General features: G+C 39.7%; 1 protein-coding gene across 1 annotated transcript in view; it reads right to left on the minus strand.

Annotated features, from left to right (window-relative positions):
• Window positions 1–9,579: 9,579 nt before the first annotated feature.
• The window catches only part of LOC149156823 (putative inactive leucine-rich repeat receptor-like protein kinase At3g03770), a 318,945-nt gene continuing 301,327 nt past the window's right edge, over window positions 9,580–27,197 (minus strand). Inside the window, exon 7 of the mRNA XM_089438637.1 lies at window positions 9,580–10,141. Within this exon, the coding sequence (XP_089294763.1) occupies window positions 9,935–10,141 (207 nt within the window). The 3' untranslated portion in view covers window positions 9,580–9,934. The remainder of the gene's footprint in view (window positions 10,142–27,197) is intronic.

Genomic DNA, 27,197 nt, shown 5'->3' on the forward strand with positions numbered 1-27,197 from the left:
CTGGCGCGGTCTTGATCTGATGATACCACGAAAATCCATCAGTGAACAAGTAGGCCTCTTGCCCTTCAACATTGTCCAATACCTCATCAGTAAATGGTGTTGGAAAAAGATCATGGACACAGGCATCATTAAGCTTCCTTAGGTCTACGCAAATCCTTATTTCTCCCTTATGTTTCTTCTCTTGAACCAGCATCGGGCTCACCCAATCAAATTCTTCCACAGGTTCAATGATGTCTGCTTCTAGCATCTTATCCAACTCCAAGTAGACCTTTTCCTTGTATTTGGGATTAAGGCGATACGACCTCTGCTTAATAGGCTTCATGTCCGGTTTCAAAGTAATTTTCATCACACCCAAGTCACCTATGATGCCCTTCAGGTCTGAAAACTTGGTAGGAAAAAGATCCTAGTACTCGCAGAGTAGCTCAACAACTTTATCCACTGTGGCATCATCCTAGTAATCCCCAATTTTCGCAAATTTTGGCTCTACTTCAGTACCAATGTTTACTTGCTTGGTTTTCAATGGCGTGGTGATGTCCGGGTTTTCTAGTTACGGACCTTCGACCTTGTGATGGCCTTTTGCTTCTAGAATATTGATATTTCTTGGATCTTCATCATCCCCCTCAACGGTCATATTATAACATTCCAACACATGGCGCAACTAGGTGCTCCAATCTAGTTGAACCAACTCCAAAGGATCCTGCGGTATTCTGAATATGCTGCCTTAATCTCCTGCAGAGCTTCATCAATGCATTCAAACCCATCTTCAAAACTGAAGGTCATTAAGAATCCTTCCCTTAATATATCCCACTCTGCGGTGCCATGGCGGAGCTCCGTTTCCAGATACCAATTCATAGGGATTGTATATGACAGAATAAGTGCACCCACTCTGGCTGCAGCTCCATTCCATAAACTTTAGTCCACTTCACTAAATGATCGCGTGGATCATTTCTCCCATCGTACTTCTCAGTCAATCGAATTTTAGGACGACCAAATCGCAACCTCATCATCCTTCTGTAATCTCGCCATTCATCGAAGTTGTCCTTGTGCGTACCCCACCATCGTGCGGGTGTAGCGTGCAGCGCCAAATCCAATGCTTGGAAGCGATGATCCTTAGGGACTTCTCATTCAAAGGCATCCAAAAACTTATCTACGTCAGTTAAACCATCATAATAGGGTAAATTTGTTACCTCCGAAGACACACAGTGCAACATAGATGCTTCATGCAAATTATTCTGCCAATACTCCAGTTCTTCATCTGAATCTGAGGTACAAGAACTATCCCAGTCCCATGCAATCCTTCCATCAGCTGTTGGATTAATCCAGTCTTGATCTCGCGCAATTATTTTGTAGATCTAATCCAGATCATCATCACTTTCTTCATAGTCACGGACCAGTTCAGTATAGCGCAGTCCTTCTACAGAGTCCAACGATACTACAACCCGAAGTGATTTCCTCTCAAATGACTTTGTTCTTTTCTTCAAGTTGATGACTCCATTCATATCAATAACCCAGCCAATTCCAAGGAACGCGGGGTATGGATTGTTGTCATCAACAATTTCTATTACTTCAAAATCAGCGAACGCGCTCGCACCTTCTATATCTATGGTGACTCCATTTAGTTGTCCCATAGGGATGATCTTCTGCTGGTTCGCCATCCTCAGCTGGATCAGAGACCACTGCAGCGCAGGTCTCCCCATTCTCTCCCATGTCTGTTTAGGCAAAACGTTTGCGTCAGACCCCAGATCCAAAATAACCTAGTCCATCTCATAATCTCCTATCTGCGCGGTAAGCCTCATCCCGTGCCCTATCCTTGCCTTATGTTTGCCAATTTTTCTTACTACGCAGTGTCCATTTGGAGCGTTTTCTTTACCAGCACACTTGTTTATCAATTCTTGCAGACCTTTCACAGCCCTGCTATTGCGCATAAGTTTCATGCAGGTTTCCAAGAACATGGTAAGTATAGAGGGATCAACCTCTGTAGGCGCGCTGGTTTCTGGTACTTTGTTTTGACTTCCTAAGGTAGATGCCTCAGCGCAGCTTTTCTTGGCTTTGATAAATGTTTCCTTCACGCGCGCCAAATCAAAACCAACTTCCTTCTCTGGGGCCTTGCGGATCCAGCTGTCCTCTTAAGGTTGTTTTCCCTTATCATCCCCCATTGTTATTCTGCTTCTCAGCACGATATTCACATTCGGATCTTCCTCGTAGGACTCAGCACTCATCATTTGTAAGTTCTGCGTAGGTTGCTGAGACTGCGCCTTCTTCCCCTGCATATTAGTTATCAGCACAAGGCATTCTTCTATAGTGCAGTGAAACTGGCTGCAATATTGACATGACAGGGATGTCTGATTCTGACACTCCTGCGCGTAGTGCCCCTATGTTCCACAATTATAGCAAAGAACCTGACCACGACCTCTACCAGGTCCTCCTCCTCCTCGGCCCCATCCTCTTCCTTAATAAGCTCCACGTGCTCCTCCTACACCCTGATTTGTAGGCCGAGTTTCTGCCTGCATTCAGTAGGTGGGCGTTCTTTTCATCATCAACTCATAGTTGCGACAGTGGCACTCATCGTGGCCCACCAATTTGCAAAAATCGCAAATCAATTGTTGTGGTGTTTGAACAAACTTTTGAAGCAAACAACAATTATCCGTTACATGTTTTCCAACCACTTGACAAAAAGCGCACCATAGTGTGGGCCCCACACTTGGTCCTGCGGGAGCTTCCTGCCTCAGGGGAATCGGTCCCCCCCTGTAATATAATTTGCAAAGACCGGGCAGTTGTCTTTATCACGCCCCTAGTTCTTACACTTGAGGCACCAGACTTCCTCGTGCACCTCTGGCCTAGCCTCCTTTTTTTTCAAGCTCTGTAATTCCAAGCAGAGGTTCTGCAACTGTGAATGAATTTGTTGAACTCCCAAAGTCACATCCTAAATAGGCGTCTCGTGCAATCTCATTGCGATTTCCAGGGCTTCCACCTAAGTTCGTATCTTCTGTTGTGACAAATCAATCCTCAGGTGGGGCAGAAGTGAGGCTATAAACCACTCGCGGTGCTCACCATCTGTGAGCTGCATATTAGCTTCGCGGATCACACATTTCAGCGTTTGATCTAACTCCCAAGGCATCTCACCAGCCCTCATCGTGATTTCCTTAAATCTAACCACTGACTGCAAGTCAGACTTAGGCTTACTAAACTCCTTGTTCAAAGCATCCTTAGTTTTTGGTAGCGTCGCTAGAGAATGATCAACACAGTACTTAATATACCACGTTAGCGCGCGATCCTGTAGCGCATTAACCAATTATGCCTTTTTTATGTTGTCATCAGTGATCTATTGCGTGGTCCACACAGCATTCGCAATAAACCAGAACTGATTTGTATCTTCGCTCCCTATACCCTTGAAAATCGGCATCTTTATTGAGTTCAACATGTTGAACGATCGTGGTGGTGGCGGCGATGTGGACGAAGTTGTATGCTGTGGAGGTAAGTGTGGAGGTGGAGTGGATGGATGATGTATCCGCAGAAAACCATGTCTTATCAGCTAGATCGCACTCTGCAGTGAGGCCTTTGTCGTTCCCTCGTCGTCGCTCGAAGGAGGTCCAATCAACGACTATATTCAGGGCCTACTTTTTCTTGATTTCTAAAAATCCGTCCACTTCGCGTAGATCCGAACATCAAGGCAATGGCATAACCTGTTTCTCACACAAGAGCATCTTAATCCAGGTATTCAAAGATCTCAGATACTTACCTCGTGGCCCCTGAAGAAGCGTCGCTCTACTTCGTTGTAGCTCACTAAAGTATCAACCGCGAACTCAGTAACAAATCTTCCTATAATTCGATCGAGCTAGTAGTCAACAACATGCGCAATCTTGTCTTCAGAAGCTTCCAACCTTTGCACTAGCTCTGGATTCCACACTATTGTACCGTCAAGCCTCCCCCTTCCTTGTTCGTCTGCTAACTTAGCTATCCACTTGTATAGTTCGATTGGGAAGGTGCAGAAGAAAATTTCGTGTATTTCTGTGTACAAATATCTGTCTAACCACTGCTCCTTTGACAAGCGCGGATTCTTGTTTTCCTACGCCGCAAATTCGTGAATCTGTCTATCCAACCACTTCTCAATTTCCTTCTTGGTTGGATTCCAGTGATGCGACATCACACATCTCCTTAAGCAAATCCCGGTCCTGGCAACGAAACCATTTGTTGGCTTAGTGGATCCTGACCCAGGTTCAGAGTTAATTGCGTCAAACAAAACCCTACACTACTGGCCCTTTTGGCATCAACCCGTGTAGCGCAGACTGAAGTCTCACCCGAAGCAGTATGGGGGGATGCTGGAACCAAGCTTCCTCATCCAAAGATCAGTGTGATGTCTTTTATTTCCCTAGATCTACTTTCTATAAGCCCCTAGGGCTCAGTACTGCAACTTCCTTTAAACGGCCTTTAGACCTTCGCGAAGGTCTACGATAGGTCTTTGCGGACCCTTAACAGATGAATCCTCCACTTACGCACACCATAGAACAACCCTAGATTTGAGTTCACTCAGATCTACTTCAGTATTCAATAAACATAACATAATGTATTATAATCTTCACGTAAGTACTTAAAATGTATTGCGTTCAGTTAATAAGACTTATCCAATAGAGTCGCGCATCAATACATCAAAATTTCATAAAGACATTATTCCATCACAACATATAATATAAATATAAATAACAGAAGTAAACAGATAAACACATGAATTTCTTCAACAGTCTTCTTTATTGATCTTCAATATGAGGTTACAAACTCAAAACTACCCGGCGCACTCAGTTGCGGACTCTACTCTAGGCCTTCGCGCACTCAGCTGCAGAGCCTTTTCCTTTCTATCTACCTGTTGTTTACTTGCCCTTTTTTCCTTTCTCAGACATAGACATCCATCTCTATCTGCCTTCGACTTTCTAAGACACACCTATTTATAGCTTTTTACATATAATCCCATGGTTCGCGGACCATGGGTGGATCTCAAAACCGACTCGACTTTACATAGACAAGGAGCTAAAACCCCTTTTGACTCCTAACTATGTACGCGCTCCACATCCACAAATTGCGGAGACTTTACATTTTTTTACCAAAATTTACATCAAAACTTGGGTTTTTAACCTCAAAACTGACCCAGGGGACCTCATCCCAACACTACATAAAGGACAACCCTTAATATTATTCATGGTTGAATTTTTGGAACTTAATTGACATCTTTCTTAGAGATTTTTTTTTTTTTTAACTTTTTAAGTGATTATTGTCCATTGTTGAAGCTTCTCTACCTTGGCTGTTAGTTGGTGCATAAGGATTAATGGTCTTTGTCAAAGCATTCAAAAAATATCCATTTGAGGGGTAAATATGCCACTTGAAGAAAGACATTCAAGGGTAATTCTTTTCTTTGTTGATTTGATGATTATTTGATGTCTTGCCTTGCTTTTCCTTTGAACCCCTAGAAAAAGTATTAAGTTTATCAAACCATAGTTGATCTTGTTAGTAAAGATTATTCATCTAAGGGTCATACTTACTTATTTCTCTAAGACATTCTAAGGGTAAAGCAAGGCATCAAATAATGACCAAATAAACAAAGAATGAGAGAAGGAATTATCCCAGAATATTTTCACTAACAAGATCAACTATGGTTTGATAAAATTAATACTTTTGCTAGTGATCCAAAGAAAAAACAAAGAAATACATCAAATAATCAACAAATAAAGGAGGAGGGAATTACCCTTGGATCCCTAGCAAAAGCATCAAGTAAGTTTATTAAGCCATAGTTGATATTGTTAGTGAAGATTATTCCTTTATGGATTATTTTTTGTTGAACCTTGATCTATATTATTAATCTTGATTGAAAAGGGATTACTCTTTCTCTTTGGCTCAAATAACCTATCCCTAATCCTTGAAAGAAATAGGCCAACCTTTAAAAGGGTTTCTTCTTGACCTCATTCACCATTTGATTCACCTTGACTCCATTACCTTTTTTTAGATTTCACATTGCTCTTTACTTCCTTTAATCATTTATTTTAAACCCAAAAACTCTGTTTTACTAAGTCTACTCTCAACTGCACCTTCTGGTTCATTGCTCGATTCTAGTAATCCTATGAGGGATACCCGCATTAAGCCAGAGGAGAGCTAATGCAAAGTGAAGGGGATAGACTGTTGAAGTGACAATGTTGACCATCCTAATAGTTGTCCCTTGATTTGTACCCTCTGATTAGGGATATTATCATTAAGTACAATTTTTGTGATAACATTTTGGTGATATAGCCAGAGCTAAGCCCCTTCTCCAAAATCTAAAGACTATGCTTCATTACACATTTGTGAGAGTATTTTATCAAGGATCTCCTTCTCACATGGTGTCTCCATAAAGGGACAAAACCCTTGTTCTGTACCAATTATGTAGACATTGTAGGTGTAGAGGTAAGCAGATTCATTAATTTGAACGCTCTTGAAGAAAAGTCATCTTCGCATTGTGATCTTCGTATTGATATGAGGTGTGATCATTGTTCATCATATAATTTTATTTTCATCTTTGTATTAAAGGCCTAGAAGCAAAAAGAAAAAATGGATTTTTCTCACATGGATGTCCAACTAGTATGCTCCTGATTTTTCAAATGTTTGGGGTATCCCTCACAACAACCTTAGTGTAGATGCAAGGGAAATTCCGAGATTTTGTGGACATGTTAATTCAATCATATTACATATCACATTTTTTGTTGAATTCAACTGAAGCATCACAATTATTCAGGAAGATGAAATAATGAAATTTTTTGGACCAAGTCCCAAAGGGCATGCAAGGAGATGGTTCGAAAGTATTGGTAAAGGAAAATTTTCATGTTTTGCAAGGTTAATTGAAGCATTTTGCAGACAATGGTCCCCCAATGATTATGAGCAATGGTTGCCTATTGTGGATAGATTCAAGTGGGTAACCCTATTAAAGAGGTTCTAAGCTCTCCACTTGCAAATGGTGAATACAAATCAATTATGGGCTCCTAGAAATGATGCAAACAAGGAAACATGTGGATAGGACTAATCATACCCAATCTTACGACATTGCACATTGTCTTTGCCAAAGAAAATGTATGTGATTCAGATCGTCGCAAACATTTCGATTTTCTTGCAAGAAAATCGCGAAATCACGATTTTTTGGCGGAGTTGATGTTCGTTGATTTCCACTGATATTTTGATGGTATCTTAATTTTGTCGATTTATGTCGATTTCTACCTGTATTTTCTCGGTTTTTACAATTTTTTTGTTTTTCAAACCCTTGCTGATTTTATCCTAATTGTTGAAAAATGTAACTAGTGTTGGTCTTGGTAATTGTACTTGTCAAAAGAAATTATTAATTCACAAGTAATTATTAAGAAAGAGGAATCAAACCCTAATTCCTATAAGCATTGATTTCTCAACACTGATGTCGATGTTTGCAACATTGATTCATATCTCACGAAGGGATTGACTGAAGGTGAAAGGGATGAAGAACGCTATATAAATATAGAAACCCTTGTTGACAAAAACCCTATTGTCCAATTTTTCACTAGCACAGTGGTAGGCTTGTAGGACTCATCCTGTGATTACTATGTGTGAAAATTCTATCACTGCAGCAACTGATTTACTTTTCCTACTTATTTCATCATAAGTTATTCATGAAATTACTTCAACAAACATTAAAAATAAATACTGCTGCAGAAATCAAACCGTAAAACAGAAACAAACATATGCACACATTGACACAGTTATTTTGGACTAATGTCCTTGAAAAAACCCAATGTGGGAAAACCGGTGCAGCAAGGGAGGATTTTATTATTCAACAATTTTCTAGTACAACAGGGTGCCAAACTGGCTTACCCACAGATAGACAAATTTCCAGCACTTCTTCTGAACCTAGTGTAGACCCTACTAACCTTGGCATCAGCCTGAAACCCTCTGCGTCAGCGTACTGAGGCTCTACGCAGCGTCTCTGGCCTTCTGCGTCACTCCTGCAGCCTCTGCGTGGATGACGCAGACCCTTCTGGCTCTGCGTAGTCTCTGTTGCCTCTACGTGGCTTCCACTGGCTCTGCGTCTGCCTCTTTTGCCTCTGCGTTGATCTCCTGTCTCTCTATTCCGTACTTGCTGCCTCCTGACTGCTCTCCAGACCACTGGTTCAATTTCTCAGCAAACCTCGCTCCAGAAATTGAATTGACTGGTCTCCCTCAGTGTGTTCTCCAAGTGACCCTCAAGCCTCCTCTTATGCTTTCCTTGTTGATAAATCAACGGCCGAGATTAAGTCCCTAATCAACGGCTAAGATTAGATCTGTCTTGATCCATGTCTTTTGGACCATTTTAATACAGATTCATATTAATACACATTGATATTTTATTTTCCCTAAGTTTAGACTTAGGGACTCCATTAAAAATATTAATTATTTTAATATCTCTTGATCTGTTTAAAATCTGCCCAAACCCTTTCTGGGTATTGGAGATCTCATGTGCCCCAACCTCTCCACCAAATTTCATGGCTGGAGCACATCCTATGCTACCCCAAATCAACACTATGTTGTCCTAGAAGATCAACGAGATTGTTAAATCCATTAATAAAGATAACCTACACAACTACATTTTTGGTGGTGTGGAGAATGAATGACATGCCAAGAGGATCGTTGATGAAGAATACACGCTTCATCTGATTGTAAGTTTTCTCTTTGGACTATATCAAACACAAAGGTGCTATCCTATACATCAGTTTGTGGGCTATGAAACCTCATTAAGGCATGTTGATAGTCCTCCGATATTCGACCTTGCCAATGGGTAAAGGATCCCTACACACAAAATGAAATTTTAAGCATCATGACATCTCTAATTCCCTAGAGGTCAGTTTGTTGGCTATGAAACTTCATTAAGGCATGTTTATAGTCCTCCTAAATTCGACCTTGCCAACCAGTAAAGGATCCCTAAACACAAAAAGAAATTAAGGATCATGACATTTCTAATTCCCTAGAGGTTGAGATCATGGAGCTTGAATAGTTTTGTAAAGTTGAGAAAGCATTTCTTGGTAATTCTGCATAAGGTAAAAATCAGATGCACTCGTGATATTGTACAACCCAATTCAGATCTGATCTCCATTTGGAACAAACCAGGACTGTGAAAATTATTGGCCATGAACCTGATGAAATTATTGGCATATGATGAAATGCAGCAACCTTCTTGTAAATTTTTTGGTTTAGTTCAATCTTAATATTAGGTTATAAATATTATCTTAATAAATTGGAAAAAGAACTTGTTGAAGCTTCATAAAGAAAGGAAGGGATATTTTTCCTGTTATTATTCATAAGCATACACATCATTCATACACACACTCAATAGACAAACAGCCAAGCATTATGTCCCTAAAGAGACCACCACCTCTGTGGATATCCCATTGAGGTAAAGATTATGGTATAATATCACTAAATAGACACACACATTAGACAATCAATAACCAACCATTATGTTAGTAAAGGGACCACTACCTGTGTGTATACCCCATTGACATAACGATCATTGTATAATATCACCAACACTAAACTCTATTACTATTTATAGACACATACACATTAAACAATCAATAACCAACCATTATGTTAGTAAAGGGAACACTACCAGTGTGGATATCACATTGACATAAATATTCTGTTATATCACCAACACTAAATTCTGTTAAATATACAGAATTTTTTACTGCAAGAATAACATAACATAGTAACATTGTATTGAAATGGAAATTATATTTTTTTTTTTCTATCCAAGCAGAATAAAATCCCTTTCTTCTGCTGACCCTTTGAATCTAGATTACAGTTCTCTCGATATAGAAAAAGGTGGCCATATGATGAATATAATACACGTCCGGGTAAATGAATTTGAAAGCATGGTTGTTTTGAGCTTGCTACAATCAGTGATACTCATCAGCCTCTAGTCATCACCTGATGTTTCTTGCACTTGAGCTGCATATTGCAAGTTCCACAATACATCTTCCATTGAAGGACGACAATCTGGCTCTATAGAAAGACATTTTGCAGTAAGTGCTACCACTATTGCCAAGGACTCCTCCACGCAAGTGCTTATAATAGACGGATCAATGGCATTCCTCCTGGTCTCCTGGGAAACGATTAAGTTCATCTGGAAAACAGGACATTATTCAGTTCCTATTAGCAAGATAAACAAACAACCTATTTGAAGATCGCCCAATGATAGTTTAACTTGAGAAATCTCAGCACGAAAGAAAAAGCGTAGAATGACCACTTCGTACGGGTTCCTCTTCTTGCACTAGTCAATAGTAACATTGTTTGAATCTTTAACAGAGGACTAACAATCATTTGTGCTAATAAATATATAGCAGAAGACATACAACACCTGAACAGGCTTTATGAAATACCTTTATAATGGCAAGGAGCAAATAAGTATGTACTGGAAACAAATAGAAACCCATTCAAAATAGAATTGAAATATATAGTGGTTGAAATGCATGTTTTGTGAAATGTAGCAGACACAATCAATAAAGCAGTAAAATGAATCACGACATTAAATGGGAATGAATGAATTTTGTGGAAGCAAATTTGAATATCCACATGAATAAGAGAATGGATGAATCTTGAGGAAGAATCTCAACATTAATAAGAGAATGGATGAATTTTGAGGAAGAATCTTGCAAATGAATCACGACATTAATAAGAGAATGGATGACTTTTGAGGAAGAAAATTTGAATAAATAACGAGGCAATAGAGTTTTTAGCGAAGCATTAAGCGTGATTTGTCCCCAACAGAAACACAATATACACACTTTTATAGACGGGTCATCTAAATATTTGCAGCATGCAAAAACTTCATTTAGAACTCGAGAAGCAAGCTAGAATGTATGTTGGTCAAGTTTTAAAGAGATCACTATAACAGCGTTATAGACCAGCATTACCATTTTATAATTATAACACAGCTGTGCACTGATTTTGAATCAAAAGTTAAGAATAAATTCTTGAAGTTACTGCAATCAGAATAACTGGTATCCCTAATCTTTCGACGTTTCAATATTGCAAATGTACAAATATTATATTGAAGAGAGCATTAAGAAACATTTATCCTCGGAAAGAGTTCTAGGTTTTGATTATCAAGAAGGCCATGGAGGAGGCCAATATCCATCTTTGGCAGTTTCCCTTTCATTTTTGACAAAGGATGTGATACGTCTATTTTCATCGGTATAGATGCAATACTTTGTCTGAACACTTGATTTCAATTCTGGAGTTTTCTTGCCACAAATTTGTTTACAGCTTCACGAATTGTCACGATTCAAAGCAGATCTTAATCGCTTCTAATAAATTGGGGGTTAATGTTTTGTTTTTTCAATAATACCTTTATCTTCACGAGTAAATATATTCACGTAAGCAAAGAAGTGAAAAACAAAGGCAAAAGGGTATATACAGCAGCATTTATATCCTCTCCATTTTACATATATTTACATCCGGTGTAAGTGTAAAAACTGTCTAAACACTTGATCTCAATTTTGGAATTTTCTTGCCACAACTTTGTTTCCAGGGCCATCAATTATGATGATTCATAGCAGATTTTAATAGCTTGATTAATGTTTTTTGGGGGAATCTCTCTCTATATATATATAAGTGAAGTAAAATACAAAGGTGAAAGGGTATATACAATAGCACTTATATCCTCTTCCTTAACACTATTAAACTTGAAATAAAGTTCAAACATGCATCAGGGTCTAACAACTTGGCATCCTTGATAAGCAAAAAAACCTTTAGCCAACAGTTTCATGTGCACCTCATTCCTACACTACACCTGACAAGTTGAGAAAGCTGATCTCATTCTCAAAAACACAATTAAAACAATTTTCCAAAGGATTAAGGCCTTCAAGTCACCAATAAAATTTACACTGTGGAATAAATTGGCAAGGGTCTGAAAATTGTAAAAATCGTTAAAGTCGGGAGAAAATTGAAAAAATTGACAGAAACTTGGCAAAATTAATAAAGTACAAAGTGAGTAAAAAAATCAAAGTTTCCCCAACTTATACGTGGCTCAGTCCCAAGTCACATTTTTTTTGTTCGAATCGAGAGTTTTTCAAGTTTGAAGAACTTGGCCGACAACATCGGCGAGTTGACAAACTCGTGATTTCCAAATGTTATCCAGAATCCCAAATTTTATCGGGAAGTTTTCCACAAACCAACAATCCCAGAACATATGCTTCATTGTTTTAGAATGACTGCATATAAGCTAAAGACCATCAAAGACATTGATTTTTGCAAATGGAACCTTGGAAGGCAGGTCTTGGACAACCAACCATGCAAACACACATAGCTTCTATGACACATTGACACCCAGACCAACTAGACACTGTGCAACCTCTAAATCCACTAACCCTCAGTGGCAGAAGACACCCACCATGCATTGAGTATAGGTCTAGGTTCATGACAATGACATAAAATGGAGTATTGAAGGAATTTACAGCAATCTTTAATGGAACAACACATGAACATATTGTTGATTTGGGGTAGCATCGAATGTGCTCTAGCCATAAAATTTGGTGAAGAGGTTGGGGCTCATGAGATCTCCAATACCTAGAAAGGGTTTGGGCAGATTCTAAACAGATCAGGAGATATTAAAATAATTAATATTTTTAATGGAGTCCCACAATTTAAACTTAGGGAAAATAAAATATTAATGTGTATTAATATGAATCTGTGTTAAAATGGTCCAAAAGACATGGATCAAGCCAGATCTGATCTTAGCCGTTGATCAGGGACTTAATCTCGGCCGTTGATATGTCAATAGGAAAAGTATAAGACGAGGCTTGAGGGTCACTTGGAGAAGACACCAAAGTGATCAGTCATTCTATTCTCTAGAGCGGGGTTTGCTAAGAGAGATAGAATTAGTGATCGGGAGATGCAGCTGAGGGGCATTTGAGTACAGAGAGACAAAGAGGCAGAGATAGTGCCAGGAGAGCAGTGCAGTAGCCGAGGAGAGTGACGCAGAGCCAGCTAGGCTCACGCAGAGATAGTCGGGAGCTGCGTAGAGCCTTAGAGAGGTCAGCATTGCCAACTCAGAGGGCAAGAGGGCTGACGCAGGACCTCCTAAAGCTGACGCAGACCCATCCGAGGTGACGTAGGGCCAGCGTTGGGCAGAGAGGGGCTAATGCAGTCTAGAGAGAGGCTGACGCTGGGGTTTCTAGGATAGATTTGCGCTGAGCAGCTGCCGGAAGGTTTATCCAGGGTTTCAGCCAGGAAATTTGTTATAAACTGAGAGGTATTACTACCAAGGAAATTCTTTGTTGGGTAGGCCAGTTTTGGCACCCAGATTATACTCTGATATAACTTAATAAGAAAACCCTCAGATCGCTGCACTAGTTTTCCCACATTAGGTTTTTCTGGGGACATTAGTCCAAAAATAATGGTGTCATATGGTGTGTTTGTTTTTGTTTCTTTTAGTTGCTGATCTGTAATATGTTGAGCATGCACTAGTGTTTATTTTTAGTATTTACATTGTAAATAACTTGTTAAGGAAAATAACAAGTAGGTAGGAATAAATCAGATAAAGTGCATGGAGGGTTTCTAACTAAGTGAACTTAGAAACTTCAACATGGTATCAGAGCGTGATTGTAGATCACAGGAGGACTAAAGGACATCAGCCGAGCAGAGCAATAGCAGTAGAAAATCGTTGTCCCAAGGTGACAGAAGTTGTTTCTAGCAGAGCAGCAACAAGGAAGGGTGACGTAGTGCCTGCGTCATCATGGGTGAGCCGGGAAAAGGCGGCGCAAAGGCGAGGAAGGCAAGAGAAGCCTCACGTAGAGCCACGCAATAGCTGGGAGGGCTGACGCAGTTGGCTGAGGAGGCCGGGTTGCTGGTGTCAAGATTGCGCAGAACCTAGGAGCTCTCACCTTCAGGTTGTTGGGATTTAGAAGGCTGCGGCAATATTGCAAAGTGGAGCTGGTGAGGTACTGTAGTCAGAACAGTACCTGACAAAGCAAGGCCAGAGGAGATGCTACCGAGGGTTTCTAGCCGAGGAACCCAGATCAGTGGTGCGGTTGCACGAGACGATCAGAGTAGGGGGCATCTCAACAGCAGCAGAAGGATTTCTAGGAGGGAAATCAAGACTCAGAGGGAGTCTAAAAGAGAACTTCCAGACGGGAAGTAGAGAGACTCAACAGGAGTTGAAGCGAGAACTTCTAGATAGGAAGTGGAGAGACTCAGCAGGAGTCGAACAGAGAACTTCTAGGCGGGAAGTAGAGAGACTCGGAGGAGTCAACAAGAAGAGCAGAGAGATGGCCATGAATGGGCTGAGGGATCAGGACAGGTTGGATGAGGCATCCAACTTTGTCATCTAGAAGGCCAGGATCCTTTCTATTTTGTGTGCCATGAGTGCACACACACCACTTGAGAAGAAGTGGGGAGACATCGAGCTGTAGTCAGGCAGACTACAGGCGATGAGGGACAGGATCCTTGAGGTACCCAGCCTCTTAGATTAGACCTTGCTACAGGAGCCCCGAAGAGGAGTAGCAGGACTGGCTAACTCAGATAGAGACGGATGCGGATGGAGCGGCAGAGAGAGCTACGGTGCAGGAGTCCCGAGACAGTGCGAGGCTAGCAGGCTGTAGCAGTGCGAGAGGCACAGGAGTGTTGAACCAGTGCAAGATGGCACAGAGAGGTGTGCAACGATGCGAGATGCAGGGAGTTGTTGCAGCAGCGCAGAAGTCAGAGAGGGAGCACTTGTCAGCAACAAAGGGAGCTTCAGCATCATTGGGTGTCTCTAGCCCAACAAGGAGGTCAAATTAAGAGATCAGTTACTTACTTCTCAGTAACTAAGTTGCAGTGCAACAGTGGGCAACACGATGCAACATGATGGGAGGAGGTGCAGTGCGGATGCAGTGCTGGGAGAAAGGACAAGCAACATCACGGATGCAGCAGGAGCTGTTGTACAAATGCAGCAGTGGCAGTGGCAGAACCATGGGCAGCAGTACAGGATGCAGCAGCTCAGAGGATGTTGGGCAGGAAAGCCTAGCATTAGCACAGGTACCGATGCCGGATGATCAAAGTAATACTCAGTCAGGAGTATTGCTAGAGCACAATCCTCGCTAAGAGGGAGTGTTGATTTGGGGTAGCATCGAATGTGCTCTAGCCACAAAATTTGGTGGAGAGGTTGGGGCACATGAGATCTCCAATACCCAGAAAGGGTTTGGGCAGATTCTAAACAAATCAAGAAATATTAAAATAATTAATATTTTTAATGGAGTCCCTAAGTCTAAACTTAGGGAAAATAAAATATTAATGTGCATTAATATGAATCTATGTTAGAATGGTCCAAAAGACATGGATCAAGCCAGATCTGATCTTAGCCATTGATTAGGGACTTAATCTCGGTCGTTGATTAGGGAGAAGACACCAGAGTGATCAGTCATTCTATTCTCTAGAGCGGGGTTTGCTAAGAGAGATAAAATTAGTGATCGGGAGATGCAGCTGAGGGGCATTTGAGCACAGACAGACAGAGAGGCAAAGATAGTGCCGAGAGAGTAGCACAGTAGCCTGGGAGAGTGACGAAGAGCCAGTCAGGCTCACGCAGGGCGATGCAGAGGCAGTCGGGGGCTGTGTAGAGCCTCAGAGAGGCCAGCGTTACTGACGCAGAGGGCCCGAGCGCTGACGTAGGCCCTCCTAAGGCTTACGCAGACCCATCTGTGGTGACGCAAGGCCAGCACTGGGCAGAGAGGGGCTAACGCAATCCAGAGAGAGGCTGACGCTGGGGTTTCTGGGGCAGATTTGTGCTGAGTAGTTGTCGAAGGTTTATCCGGGGTTTCAGCCAAGAGATTTGTCAGAAACTGAGAGGTATTACTGCTAAGGAAATTCTCTATTGGGTAAGCCAGTTTCGGCACCCAGAATGTATTCTGATATTGCTTAATAAGAAAACCGTCAGATAGCTGCACTGGTTTTCCCACATTGGGTTTTTCCAGGGACATTAGTCCAAAAATAATGGTGTCATATGGTGTGTTTGTTTCTGTTTCTTTCAGTTGTTGATCTGTAATATGTTGAGCATGCACTAGTGTTTATTTTTAGTATTTACATTGTAAATAACTTGTTAAGGAAAATAACTAGGTAGGAATAAATTAGATAAAGTGCATGGAGGGTTTCCAACTAAGTGAACTTAGAAACTTCAACACATATCAACAATGCTATATACCAGCTCAAATCATTTCCACTAACAAGACAAACATTGATATATGTGAAGGGCTTCCGTATGAAATGATCAGGTCCTATAATGACTCAACAATTTCTCCACAATTCACTCAACTAATATTATCTCTGCCTCTATACCTTCGAGATACAAGTTTATAACTATACTAACAACAATCAGATATAGAACTAATACAAATGAATCATTATTCCAACATTTCTGTCCCATAATGATCATTTGGGATTCCAAGTTCATCTCTGAATTTGCAAAACTCATCCTTTGGTAGTTCCTTGGTGAAGATATTTGCAACCTACTCATTTGTTCTACAAAACATAACCTTGACCATATCTTGTTGCACCGAATCTTGAACAAAATGATGTTGTATATCAATGTGCTTAGTCTTCTTGTGAAAAACAGGATTCTTGGTAATTTGAATAGAAATTTGATTATCACAAACTAATTGTGTGGGTTGTTCCTATTGTTCACGTAGATCCTCCAAAGTTCTTCTTAACCACACTGCTTCACAAGTTGTTGTCGTTATTGTGAAAATTCTATCACTGCAACAATTGATTTATTTTACCTACTTATTTTCCAATAAGTTATTTACGTAAACCCTCCAGTAAACATTAAAATAAATTTTGCTACAGACATCACACCATAATACAAAAACAAATACATGCACAAGAATCAAACACATTAACACAGATATTTTGGACAATTGTCCCCAGAAAAACCCAATGCGGGAAAACCGGTGCAACAGAGGAGGATTTTATTAATCAGCTATTCTTGAGTACAACTGGGTGCCAAACTGGCTTACCCAACAGAGATAAATTCTCTAGCACCCTCCCCAGACTCAACGTCAGACTTGCTGGCATTTGGGCAACGCCCAGACCCTCTGCGTCAGCTCCTTCCTCTTTGCGTCACCACTGCGCCTCTTTGCGTCACCCACGCAAGTCCTCCAGTGACTACGTTGTCATGCTGCCTCTGCATCTGCCTCTCTAATCTCTGCGCTGATCTTCTGGTGATGTCCCTGCCTCTCTGTTCCGTACTCGCTACCTCTTGTTGCAATCCAGACCACTAGTTCAAATTTCTCAGCAAACCCCGCTCCAGAAATCGAACTGACTGGTCTCCGTCAGTATGTTCTCCAACTGACCCTCAAGCCTCTTCTTATACTTTTGATGTTGGTCCTTCAACGACCGAGATTACATCTCTAATGAACGGCTAAGATTAGATTGGGCCTTGGCTTGATCCATGACTTTTGGAACCCTTCTAACCCAATTTTATATTGATACCCATTAATATTTTATTTTTCCTAAGTTTAGACTTAGGAACTCCATTAAAAATATTAATTTTTCAGTATCTCCCAAATCGATTAGAATCTCCCCAAACCATTTCTGGGTCTTGGAGATCTCATGTGCTTTAGCCTCTCCGTCAATTTTCATGGCTAGAGCACATCCAATGCTACCCCAAATCAACAGTTATTGCTTTGTACTTTGCTTCTACCATGGAGAGAGAAACACTAGGTTTCTTTTTAATACTCCAAGCGCTACTATTGAACCCATGCTAAATGTATACCCTGAAGTAGATTTCCTGCCATCCATGCAATCTGTCCTATTTGAATCTGCGTAACCAATCAATTTGAAATCCTTCATAGATATCTGGACCAAAATATATCCAACTATGCCACGTAAATACATCAAGATTCTCTTAGGAACTTTCTAATGTATTTCTCAATAATTTGACATAAATCTCGATATCATATTGACTACAAAAGATATATTTGGTTGAGTTTTCGTTAGGTATATCAAATTTCCAACTTGTTGACCATTGAAATATACTTGAAGATTTAATGACTCCATGCTCGAGGATATATCAAAGAGTTCATGTACCATCAAAGCTTTTAAGCTCTTCTTCTTCTTCTCATTCTTCTTTTATATTGTACTTGTTGATTTCTAGTAGCATCGGATGTGCTCTAAGTCTCAAATTTTGCAGGCAGGCTTGGGAACATGTATTCCAAAGAACCCAAATAGCGTTTTGGGAAATTCCACATAGAAACAGTTTTATTAAAATAATTAATTATTTTTAAAGGGACCCTAAGTCTAAACTTAGGAAAATAAAATAATTAAAGGGTATTAATATAAACTGTGAGTGTAACTTCTAGAAGAAGACAAGGATAGGCAGAAATGATCTTAGCCATTGATTAGCTTCTAATCTGGGCCATTGAATGTCAACGAGGGGATTATTTAAGGAGGCTTCAGGGTCACTTGAAAAAATACACAGAGAGTCCAGAGAACCGATTTTCTGAAGCAGCGCATAGGAGCTGCCAGGAGATTTTCGATAGTGAGCTACTATAGTGAGGGGCAGGGATAGTTGGGTTGGAATATCTTCTCCAGGACCTAGGATAAGCATAAAAGATAAGCAGAGAGACACCAGAAGGGTTGACGTTGGGTCTAAGGGGCTCATGAAGAGATAGCACAGTCATCCAGAGCAGGAGTCCGAGTTTTGCAGAGGAGCTGACATTTTTGAGCTAGGAGGGTTGGAAACTGCTCCAAAAGGCAAGATGATTCCTAGTTGAGTTGACAAAGAGCCTTTTGAGGCTGATGTAGGGCCAGTGCAGTGATAGCAGGGGACCGTTTGCTCAGCTGTCGGAACAGCCGGAATTGCTGGGTAGAGTGAGGTAATCTCACTAAGGTTTTTAGCCAGTTTATTTTCTGTATAACTAGATTGTCAGAAGGGCATCCAGAGTTGTATTCAAAAACTACTGCTTAATAATATAAAACCCTTAGAGCAGTTGCACCAGTTTTCTCGCATTGGGCTTTTCCTGGGACATTTGTCCAAAAAGTACTATGTCACTTGTGTCGATTTTTCTCTATTGTTTTGGGCAAATTAATTAATTAAGTGAAGGCTACAGTTGTATTAGCTGATATTTGTTGCAGGAAGCAGTAGATAATTTGTTTCAGTTATTAACAGATAGGAGAAGTTTAATCAGTTGTTGCAGTAGTTGATTGGAGTGGGATTCTCGAATTTTCACATGGTATCAGAGAATTGCAAGTGAAGCAAGAAGAACAGTGCTAGAGAACATGTATTCCGGTAGCATCAGATGTGTTCCAAGTCTCAAATTTTGCAGGGAGGCTTCGGCACATGTATTCCAAAGAACCCAGAAAGCATTTTGGGAAATTCCACCCAGAAACTGTTTTATTAAAATAATTAACTGTTTTTAAAGAGACCCTAAGTCTAAACTTGGGAAAATAAAATAATTAAAGGGTATTAATATAAACTGTGGGTGTAACTTCTAGAAGAAGACGAGGATCAAGCATAAATGATCTTAGCCATTGATTAGCTTCTAATCTGGACCGTTGAATGTCAACGAGGACATTATTTAAGGAGGCTTGAGGGTCACTTGAAAAAATACACAGAGTTCAGAGAATTGATTTTCTAAAGCAGAGCAGAGGAGTTGTAGGGATATTTTCGATAGTGAGCTATTGCAGTAAGGGGTACAGATAGTTGGGTAGGAGTATCTTCTCTAGGACCCATGATAAGCAACAGAGAGAGGCAGAGAGACACCAAAAGGGTTGACACTGGGCTAGAGGGGCCCATGCAGAGCTTGATGCTGAGCCAGAAGGGCTCACGCAGAGACAACGCAGTGATCCAGAGTAGAAGTCCGATTTTTGCAAAGGGGTTGACATTTTTTAGCCGAGAAGGTTGGAAACTGCTCTAGAAGGCAAGACGTTTCCCAATAGAGCTAACACAGATCTTTTTGAGGCTAACAAAGGGCTAATGAAGAGATAGTCGGGGACAGTTGGTTCAGTTGCCGAAACAGTCGAAATTGTCGGGTACAATGAGGTAATCTCACCAATTGTTTCTGTCAGTTTATTTTCTTTGTAACTGGATTGTCGGAAAGGCATCCAGAGTATTCAAAAACTACTGCTTAATAATATAAAACCCTTAGAGTCGCTACACTGGTTTTCCTGCATTGGGTTTTTCCGGGCACATTTGTCCAAAAAATACTCTCCCTTGTGTGGATTTTTCTCTATTGTTCTGTTCTTGTTTTGGGCAAATTAATTAATTAAGTGAAGGTTGCAGTTGTATTAGCTTCGATATTTGTTGTAGGAAGTAGTAGATAATTTGTTTCAGTTATTAACAGATAGGAGAAGTTTAATCAGTTGCTGCAATAGTTGATTCGAGTGGGATTCTCGAATTTTCACAGTACTCATATTCTGCAATCCATGTAGAGATGTTGTAAAGTGATGCTAGTGTGATGAGTCGAATCATGTAACAGCCTAAGTAACTTGGGACATTGTCATCAAGTGAGTTTACTTTGGAATGTTTCTTTTACTTGGTTAACTATTGGTACTTTTTAGCACTTAATAATTAATTGAGTTTTTTCTTCCTAGTTATGACCCCAAAGTCGGAATGCGGCTTGATGGAAAGGCCTTGGGTGAGTCCTAGTGTCTAGAGTTAGTGTATATTACCATACTAGATCACTCATAAAATTTCGTGCAATTTGATTAGGTTTAAGGATTAGTTTTTTAATTTTTAAAATTTCCCACAAGACGAAATTTTAATAAAGTGTGACTGTAAATTGTAATTAGTGTTGTCTAGAGAAGTTGTATGAGGTATGTGTGCTCAAAATTACACCTTTCCTCGTCAATTTTCTACTAAGACACACTTTCATGGGTGAAAAATAAGTTCTAGACCCTCTAAACCCACTTTCCTAAGTTTTGTGGAAAATGTGGCAATAAATTAGCCCAGAAATAAATTAAATAGACGAAAATAAAAGAACTTCATATGACAAAATGACATGGAAATGACTTGGAAATTATCTCAAGTCAAAATTCAAGGCAAAGCACAAGTGAGAGATGATTTGACACATATCACACAAGGGATTGAGCACATGTGAAAATAGAATTCCTTGCTAAGATTGAGGAAATCAAGTTGTTTATGTGGCAGCTCAAAAAGGTCAACGAAGTTTTCAAGATTGTAATTTGCTGAGCTCCACATGTTTCTCCAAGGCAGCCTCAACACATTCTTTGGCAGTAGTTTACACACAGGATTGGGAGCATGAGTTGCTAGGTGGAAAACTTTGGTGCTTGGTGGAGGAGATTCAAGAGCGAATGGCTCCCACTTCACCCTCACTTCTCACACATGGCAACTCAAGTTTTGGCACACGAGAAGATAAGGAACACACTGCCCCTCTTCCAAATTTCGACCTCACATATGTCATGTCACATTTACACTTGGACTTTGACTTGTCTCTCTTGCGATCATCTCCATCTACACTTGTCACATTGTGTCTCTCTTGGGATTTGCTCCCATTTCTCTATATAAGTGAGCTTTGGGCTCTCATTTTGTATCTTTGGAATGAGCTATTGTTCTTAAGGAGATTTTGATAGATTTTGTACTCACTTTCATATAATAAAGACTTTGGAGTACTATTGTGTTGGTGTTCTCCTTTTCTTATTAAGGTGATGTTGTTTTGATTTATGTGTTTTAATTTCTATATGAAATTTGGATTATGTTAGCCATCATCTTGCCATTTGTTTTGGATTAATATATGCAAGCTATCTTGTATTTATTTTTTATTAGAGAAATACTCTTGGAGTGAGGAGCACTAGATGATTCTAGGGGGAATCTCTTGCATTCTCATCCATTGTACTATCTAATCATATTATGAATGTTAACATCTCTTTCCAAGTGTGTAGAAATTTTTAGAGTTTGTTGAAGGACTATTTGAGCGTGGGAGAACTCTTCCAATAGACTAATTCACTCTCAAGCTCAAGGATAGAAGGACCCAATTGATTTTGCCTAAGGATCTTATCCAATGAATTTCAAAGAGGGAGTTCCTTTCCCGTGGCTCTCTTAGATCACAAAAACATAGTTTAAATTCTTTCTTGTATAATCTATGTGCTTCAAATGATTTATTTGGCTTTTAGAGTTGTTGCAAAGGCTTAGCCTTTCTTTGTTTGCATAAGGGAGACTCTCTCTGGTTGCATGCATTTGGATCTACATCTACATCGCATATCATTTATTGACAAGAAATCATGAATCTAATTTTGTCCTTTTGCTTGCCTTCTGTAGATCTCTAAGAGGATTGGAGAACTTCATCTTGAAGAGTGCTAATTGAAGATCAAAAATCTGATTTGTTTTGCAGCCCCTACTAGCTCACATTTGGGGTAGATTTGAGAAGAAAAGAGTTCCAAACTACTAACTTTTGTTTGTAGGAGCTTTGACACATATTTGGGGTCAAAAATCAAGGAGGCCGTGGGCTTTAACAGCAACATTCTATGTCAAGGGCTTGAGCCTTTTCAAAGGCTGCCTATTTCTCCAAGAATGTTGTGAGCCTATAGAGGTTTAGCCTCTATTCTTTGTACCACTTTGTAACTTTGGTAAAGGCTGATTTTTGGCATGCAAATATCAGTCCTAATTTTTCAGATTTCAAAAGTTTCTCATTTGCTCCTCATTTGCCTATATTTCCAAGGGGAAGATCAATTTTTTTTTTTCGAATACTATTGTAAAATTCCTCCCTTGGTTTGAGTTGAAGCCTTTTGAGAGGCTCATCATTGTAACAAAGTCTCTAATAAAATTTAGTTTTTCTTGTAGGAGCTTGGGAGATTTCTCCCATGTTATCCTATCTCCCCATTTAGAGGGAGGCTTCTATTGGGTGGATTGACATTGCATGGTTTAAACTTTCACACTTCATTCACTTTCATGCATCTTTAATGTTCTAACTTGCTCAACATTCACATTAACTTTTGGGATTGACATATCATTCATATTTATTTTTTCATTTGCAAGTGAGCTTATCTAATTTGTCATTCCAATTTTTCAAGTGCTTGCATTGTGCAACTTTAATTTCCTTTTCAAGCTAAAATACTTGTGTGCAATTTACTTTTGCTCAAGCTACAACTTGCAATATTTCTTTATGAGCACTTTTATTTATGTGCATTCAAGTTACAAGCAAGTACTTACTTTACTTTACAAACTTTGACTAGTTCACTATTTGATTTCCACTTCTTTACTTGGCAAGGTATTTCATAAGTTATTATATGCTTCATTATCTTTTGACAATAAGCTATTTTGATCATTGTTGACATTTTGGAGCAACTTTACTTGGAAGCAATTTGCAATTTCATATTTGGTTCATTTGCTTTCAAGCACTTTGTGAAGCATACAACTCCATTTAAATTTCTTGTCAACTAATTTTGAGCCGGTTCCATTCTAATTCTCCTTTTGAAGTTGTTGGTGCAATTTATTTTGGGCATTGTCATTTCATTTATTTGAAGTATTGCTATCAACATTTCTCTTTGAAGCATTAATACTAAAGCATCTCACTTAGGAATTTTAGTACTAATTTGCATTTCTAAAATTAACATCCAACTTAAGTTGGTTGTATAGACATTAGGGACCCTCCACCCCTATTGAATCTTCACTGTGAGATTCGAATTCCAAGCAAGGGTGAGGTCTAGGGACCGAAGTTAAATTGAAACTTGCTTTAGAATTGTCAATAAAATAAACCAAGAGCACATCCACCTCACAACTTTACTTTACTTGCACTACAATTCTCATGTATAAACTATCTTGAGTTTGTTGAATCTTATTTGCAAGTATCATCCTTCTTTCAGGGAGCATTTTCTTTATTTTGAAAGTATTGTGGATCTTTGCTTTTGCAACCTTTACTTGCAATTTCGCTATCTCATGTACTTGTTACTTTGGTGGTTATTTATCTCATGATTATTTAATGCCATTTTCTTTTGTTTTGAGCACTCTCTTTACAAGTATTATTTCCTTTATAATTGCAAGTGATGTTTATATGTGTATCTTGGTCTAACATTTGCTTTGCAGGATTATTCATCATTGTATCTTGAATTTCATTTTGAGCAAGCACTTGTCATTTATTTTGAAGCATTGGTTTATACTTTAAATATATCATTAAATATTTCTCATATATTTATATGCTTATTTACATCTTGAAATCAAGTTATCTTTGATAAGTAGCTCCTTCTAGCCTTAGTTTCCTAGAAACTCACATTTCCTTCAATAACCTTCTTTAGGGACCACCCCCCTTAGCTTAACTACAAGAGAACTTTAACAGAGAGATTTGGGAAAAGGTGACAGCCCCATCCCTTAGTTTTCCACCAAGATCACACCTTGGGGGGTTGAGGATTTTTCCCACACTAACTTAGGTGTGCAAGCGAAGCAACAACACAACCAATGGACAATATAGAGTAGCATCAGCTGGATTGGAATCATCATTTTGTATAACTTCGACCCAACTTCCAGAGGAGTTGCTACTAGCTTACAACTCAACATGTTATCCTCTTCAAGATATGCCAAGTATACTTGGCTTGTGACATGAAAATACTTTCCTTTTTCCATACCTCAATGCCCAAGAAATAATGCAGCTCACCAAGATCTGTCATCTCAGATCCAACAATTATATGTGACTTAAACTTCTAAAACAATTCAAAATTGTTCCATGTGTAACAATTAGAATATGTTGACCTAAATGAATAATATAGAGATTGGGTTTAGATGAACTCTTAATAGGTCCATGATCCTGAAAATATTTATCAATCCTTCAATACCAAGCTCTTGGTGCTTGTTTCTGACCATATAAAACCTCCTTCAACCTATAAACTCGATCTTCTTTTCCTGGGATTTCAAAACCTTCAAGTTGTTCTATATAAATTTCTTCGTCTACATAGCCATTTAAGAGTGTCAATATAGCATCCCTCTGAAAAAATGTTCACTTACACTGAGCAGCCAATGCAAATACCATCATGATGATGTCTCACTTGCCATTGGAGCAAATATTTCTATATAATCAATTCCTTTCTCTTATGCATAACATTTGGAAACCTGATGGACTTTATGTTTTGTTGCCACAAAATCTAGCAGTCTTTGGAGAGGAGTGTTGATTTGGGGTAGCATCGGATGTGCTTTAGCCACGAAATTTGGTAGAGAGGTTGGGGCACATGAGATCTCCAATACCCAGAAAGGGTTTGGGCAAATTCTAAACAGATCAGGAGATATTAAAATAATTAATATTTTTAATGGAGTCGCTAAGTCTAAACTTAGGGAAAATAAAATATGAATGTGTATTAATATGAATCCGTGTTAGAGTGGTCCAAAAGACATGGGTCAAGCCAGATCTAATCTCAGCTGTTGATTAGGGACTTAATCTCAGTCGTTGAGATGTCAACAAGAAAAGTATAAGAGGAGGCTTGAGGGTCACTTGGAGAACACACCAGATGATCAGTGATTCTATTCTCAAAAGCAGGGTTTGCTAAGAGAGATAGAATCAGTGATCGGGAAAGCAGATGAGGGGCATTAAGTATAGAGGAACAGAGAAGGCAAAGATTGTGCTGGGAGAGTAGTGCAGCAACCAAGGAGGGTGACACAGAGCCAGCAAGGGCTCACGTAGGGCCCGGCAAAGGCAGCCAAGTGTTGTGCAAAGCACCAGAAGGGCCAGCATAGCTGACACAAAGGCTCCCAGAGCTAACGCAGGGCCTCCTGGGGCTGACGCGGGCCAAGAAAGGCTGATGTAGGGCCAGCGTGAGACAGAGAGGGGCTAACGCAGTCCAGATTGGGCAGATGCTAGGGTTGTAGGGGCAGTTTTGTTCTAAGGAGCTGCCAGAACGGTTTTCCAGGGTTTCAGCCAGGAGATTTCTCTCAAACTGTGAAGTATAGCTGCTAAGTAAATTCTTTGTTGGGTAGGCCAGTTACGACACCTAGATTGTACTCTAATATTGCTTAATAAAAAACCCTCAGATAGCTGCACCGATTTTCCCGCATTGGGTTTTTCTAGGGACATTGGTCCAAAAATAATGGTCTCATGTGGTGTGTTTGTTCTTGTTTCTTTTAGTCGCTGATCTGTAATATGTTGAACATGCATTGGTGTTTATTTTCAATATTTACTTTGTAAATAACTTGTTAAAGAAAAATTAACAAGTAGGTAGGAATAAATCAGGAAAAGTGCATGAAGGGTTTCTAAATTAAGTAAACTTAGAAACTTCAACATGGTATCAGAGCGTAATTGCAGATCACAGGAGGACTAAAAGACATCAGTCGAGTGGAGCAATAGCAACAGAAAACAGCTGTCCCGAGGTGATGGAAGTTGTTTCTAGCAGCGCAGAAGCCAAGGAAGTGTGACGCAGAGCCAGCTAGAGCCACGCAAAAGAAGCCGGACACTGCGCAGAGCGTCAGAGAGGCCAGCGTTGTTGACGCAGAGGGCCGAAGGGCTGACGCAGGGCATCACAATGCTGACGCAGACCTATCCAGGGTGACGCAGAGGCAGCATGAGGCAGAGAGGGTGTTGAAAATGACAACAAGAAATGCTAAAAATAGCATTGCTATAAATAGCAATTCGGGTACCAGTGTTGGACATAGCAACAAGGAATGAAAAATTGAAGTGCTAAAAATAGAATTGCTATAAATAGTATTTCGGGATAGATTCCAATTTTAGTTAGTCCCTGAACTAAAATTGAGAAGTAAAATTCGAATTTGATCTTAGCAGTTGTTTGTAAAATAATTAATTAATTCATCTTGAGTTAATTAGTTGTAGAAAATCAAACATGAAGTCCATGTGAAGACATGCAACAGTTTCTCCATTGATTGAGGAATCTATCCATCAGTTAAAGAGATAAGGATGAGTTGTAATTTGAGTTGTAATTAATTAGCTCAGTTAACTGAGTTAAGTCTAGTTAGATTAATTCTAACAAGTTTGTAGAATTAATTGTGAGTTCAGTTAGTTAATGTTTGCATGCATGTAACTGCTGCACTTCAGATAACTAAATATTCTCTCATAAATAACTCATGCATGTCAGTTCAGTCAGAGACCCAGTTGAGATTAGAGGAAGGGACAGTGTACTATCAGTTGGCAGATTTTTCCTATATAGGAAACTCATCCATGCAGAAGGAATTATCTCCTTCAGGATTGCACAGCTAGATCAGAGGTTAGTGAGTGTGTGAAGAGGCCAATTCACATAGGTGGCAGCACTAGACCCCAAGG

Source organism: Pinus tabuliformis, chromosome 9 (assembly GCF_031772625.1).
Source record: "Pinus tabuliformis cultivar Carrire ecotype Pingquan chromosome 9, CPIR1, whole genome shotgun sequence".
In the NCBI taxonomy this organism is placed as follows: Eukaryota; Viridiplantae; Streptophyta; class Pinopsida; order Pinales; family Pinaceae; genus Pinus; species Pinus tabuliformis.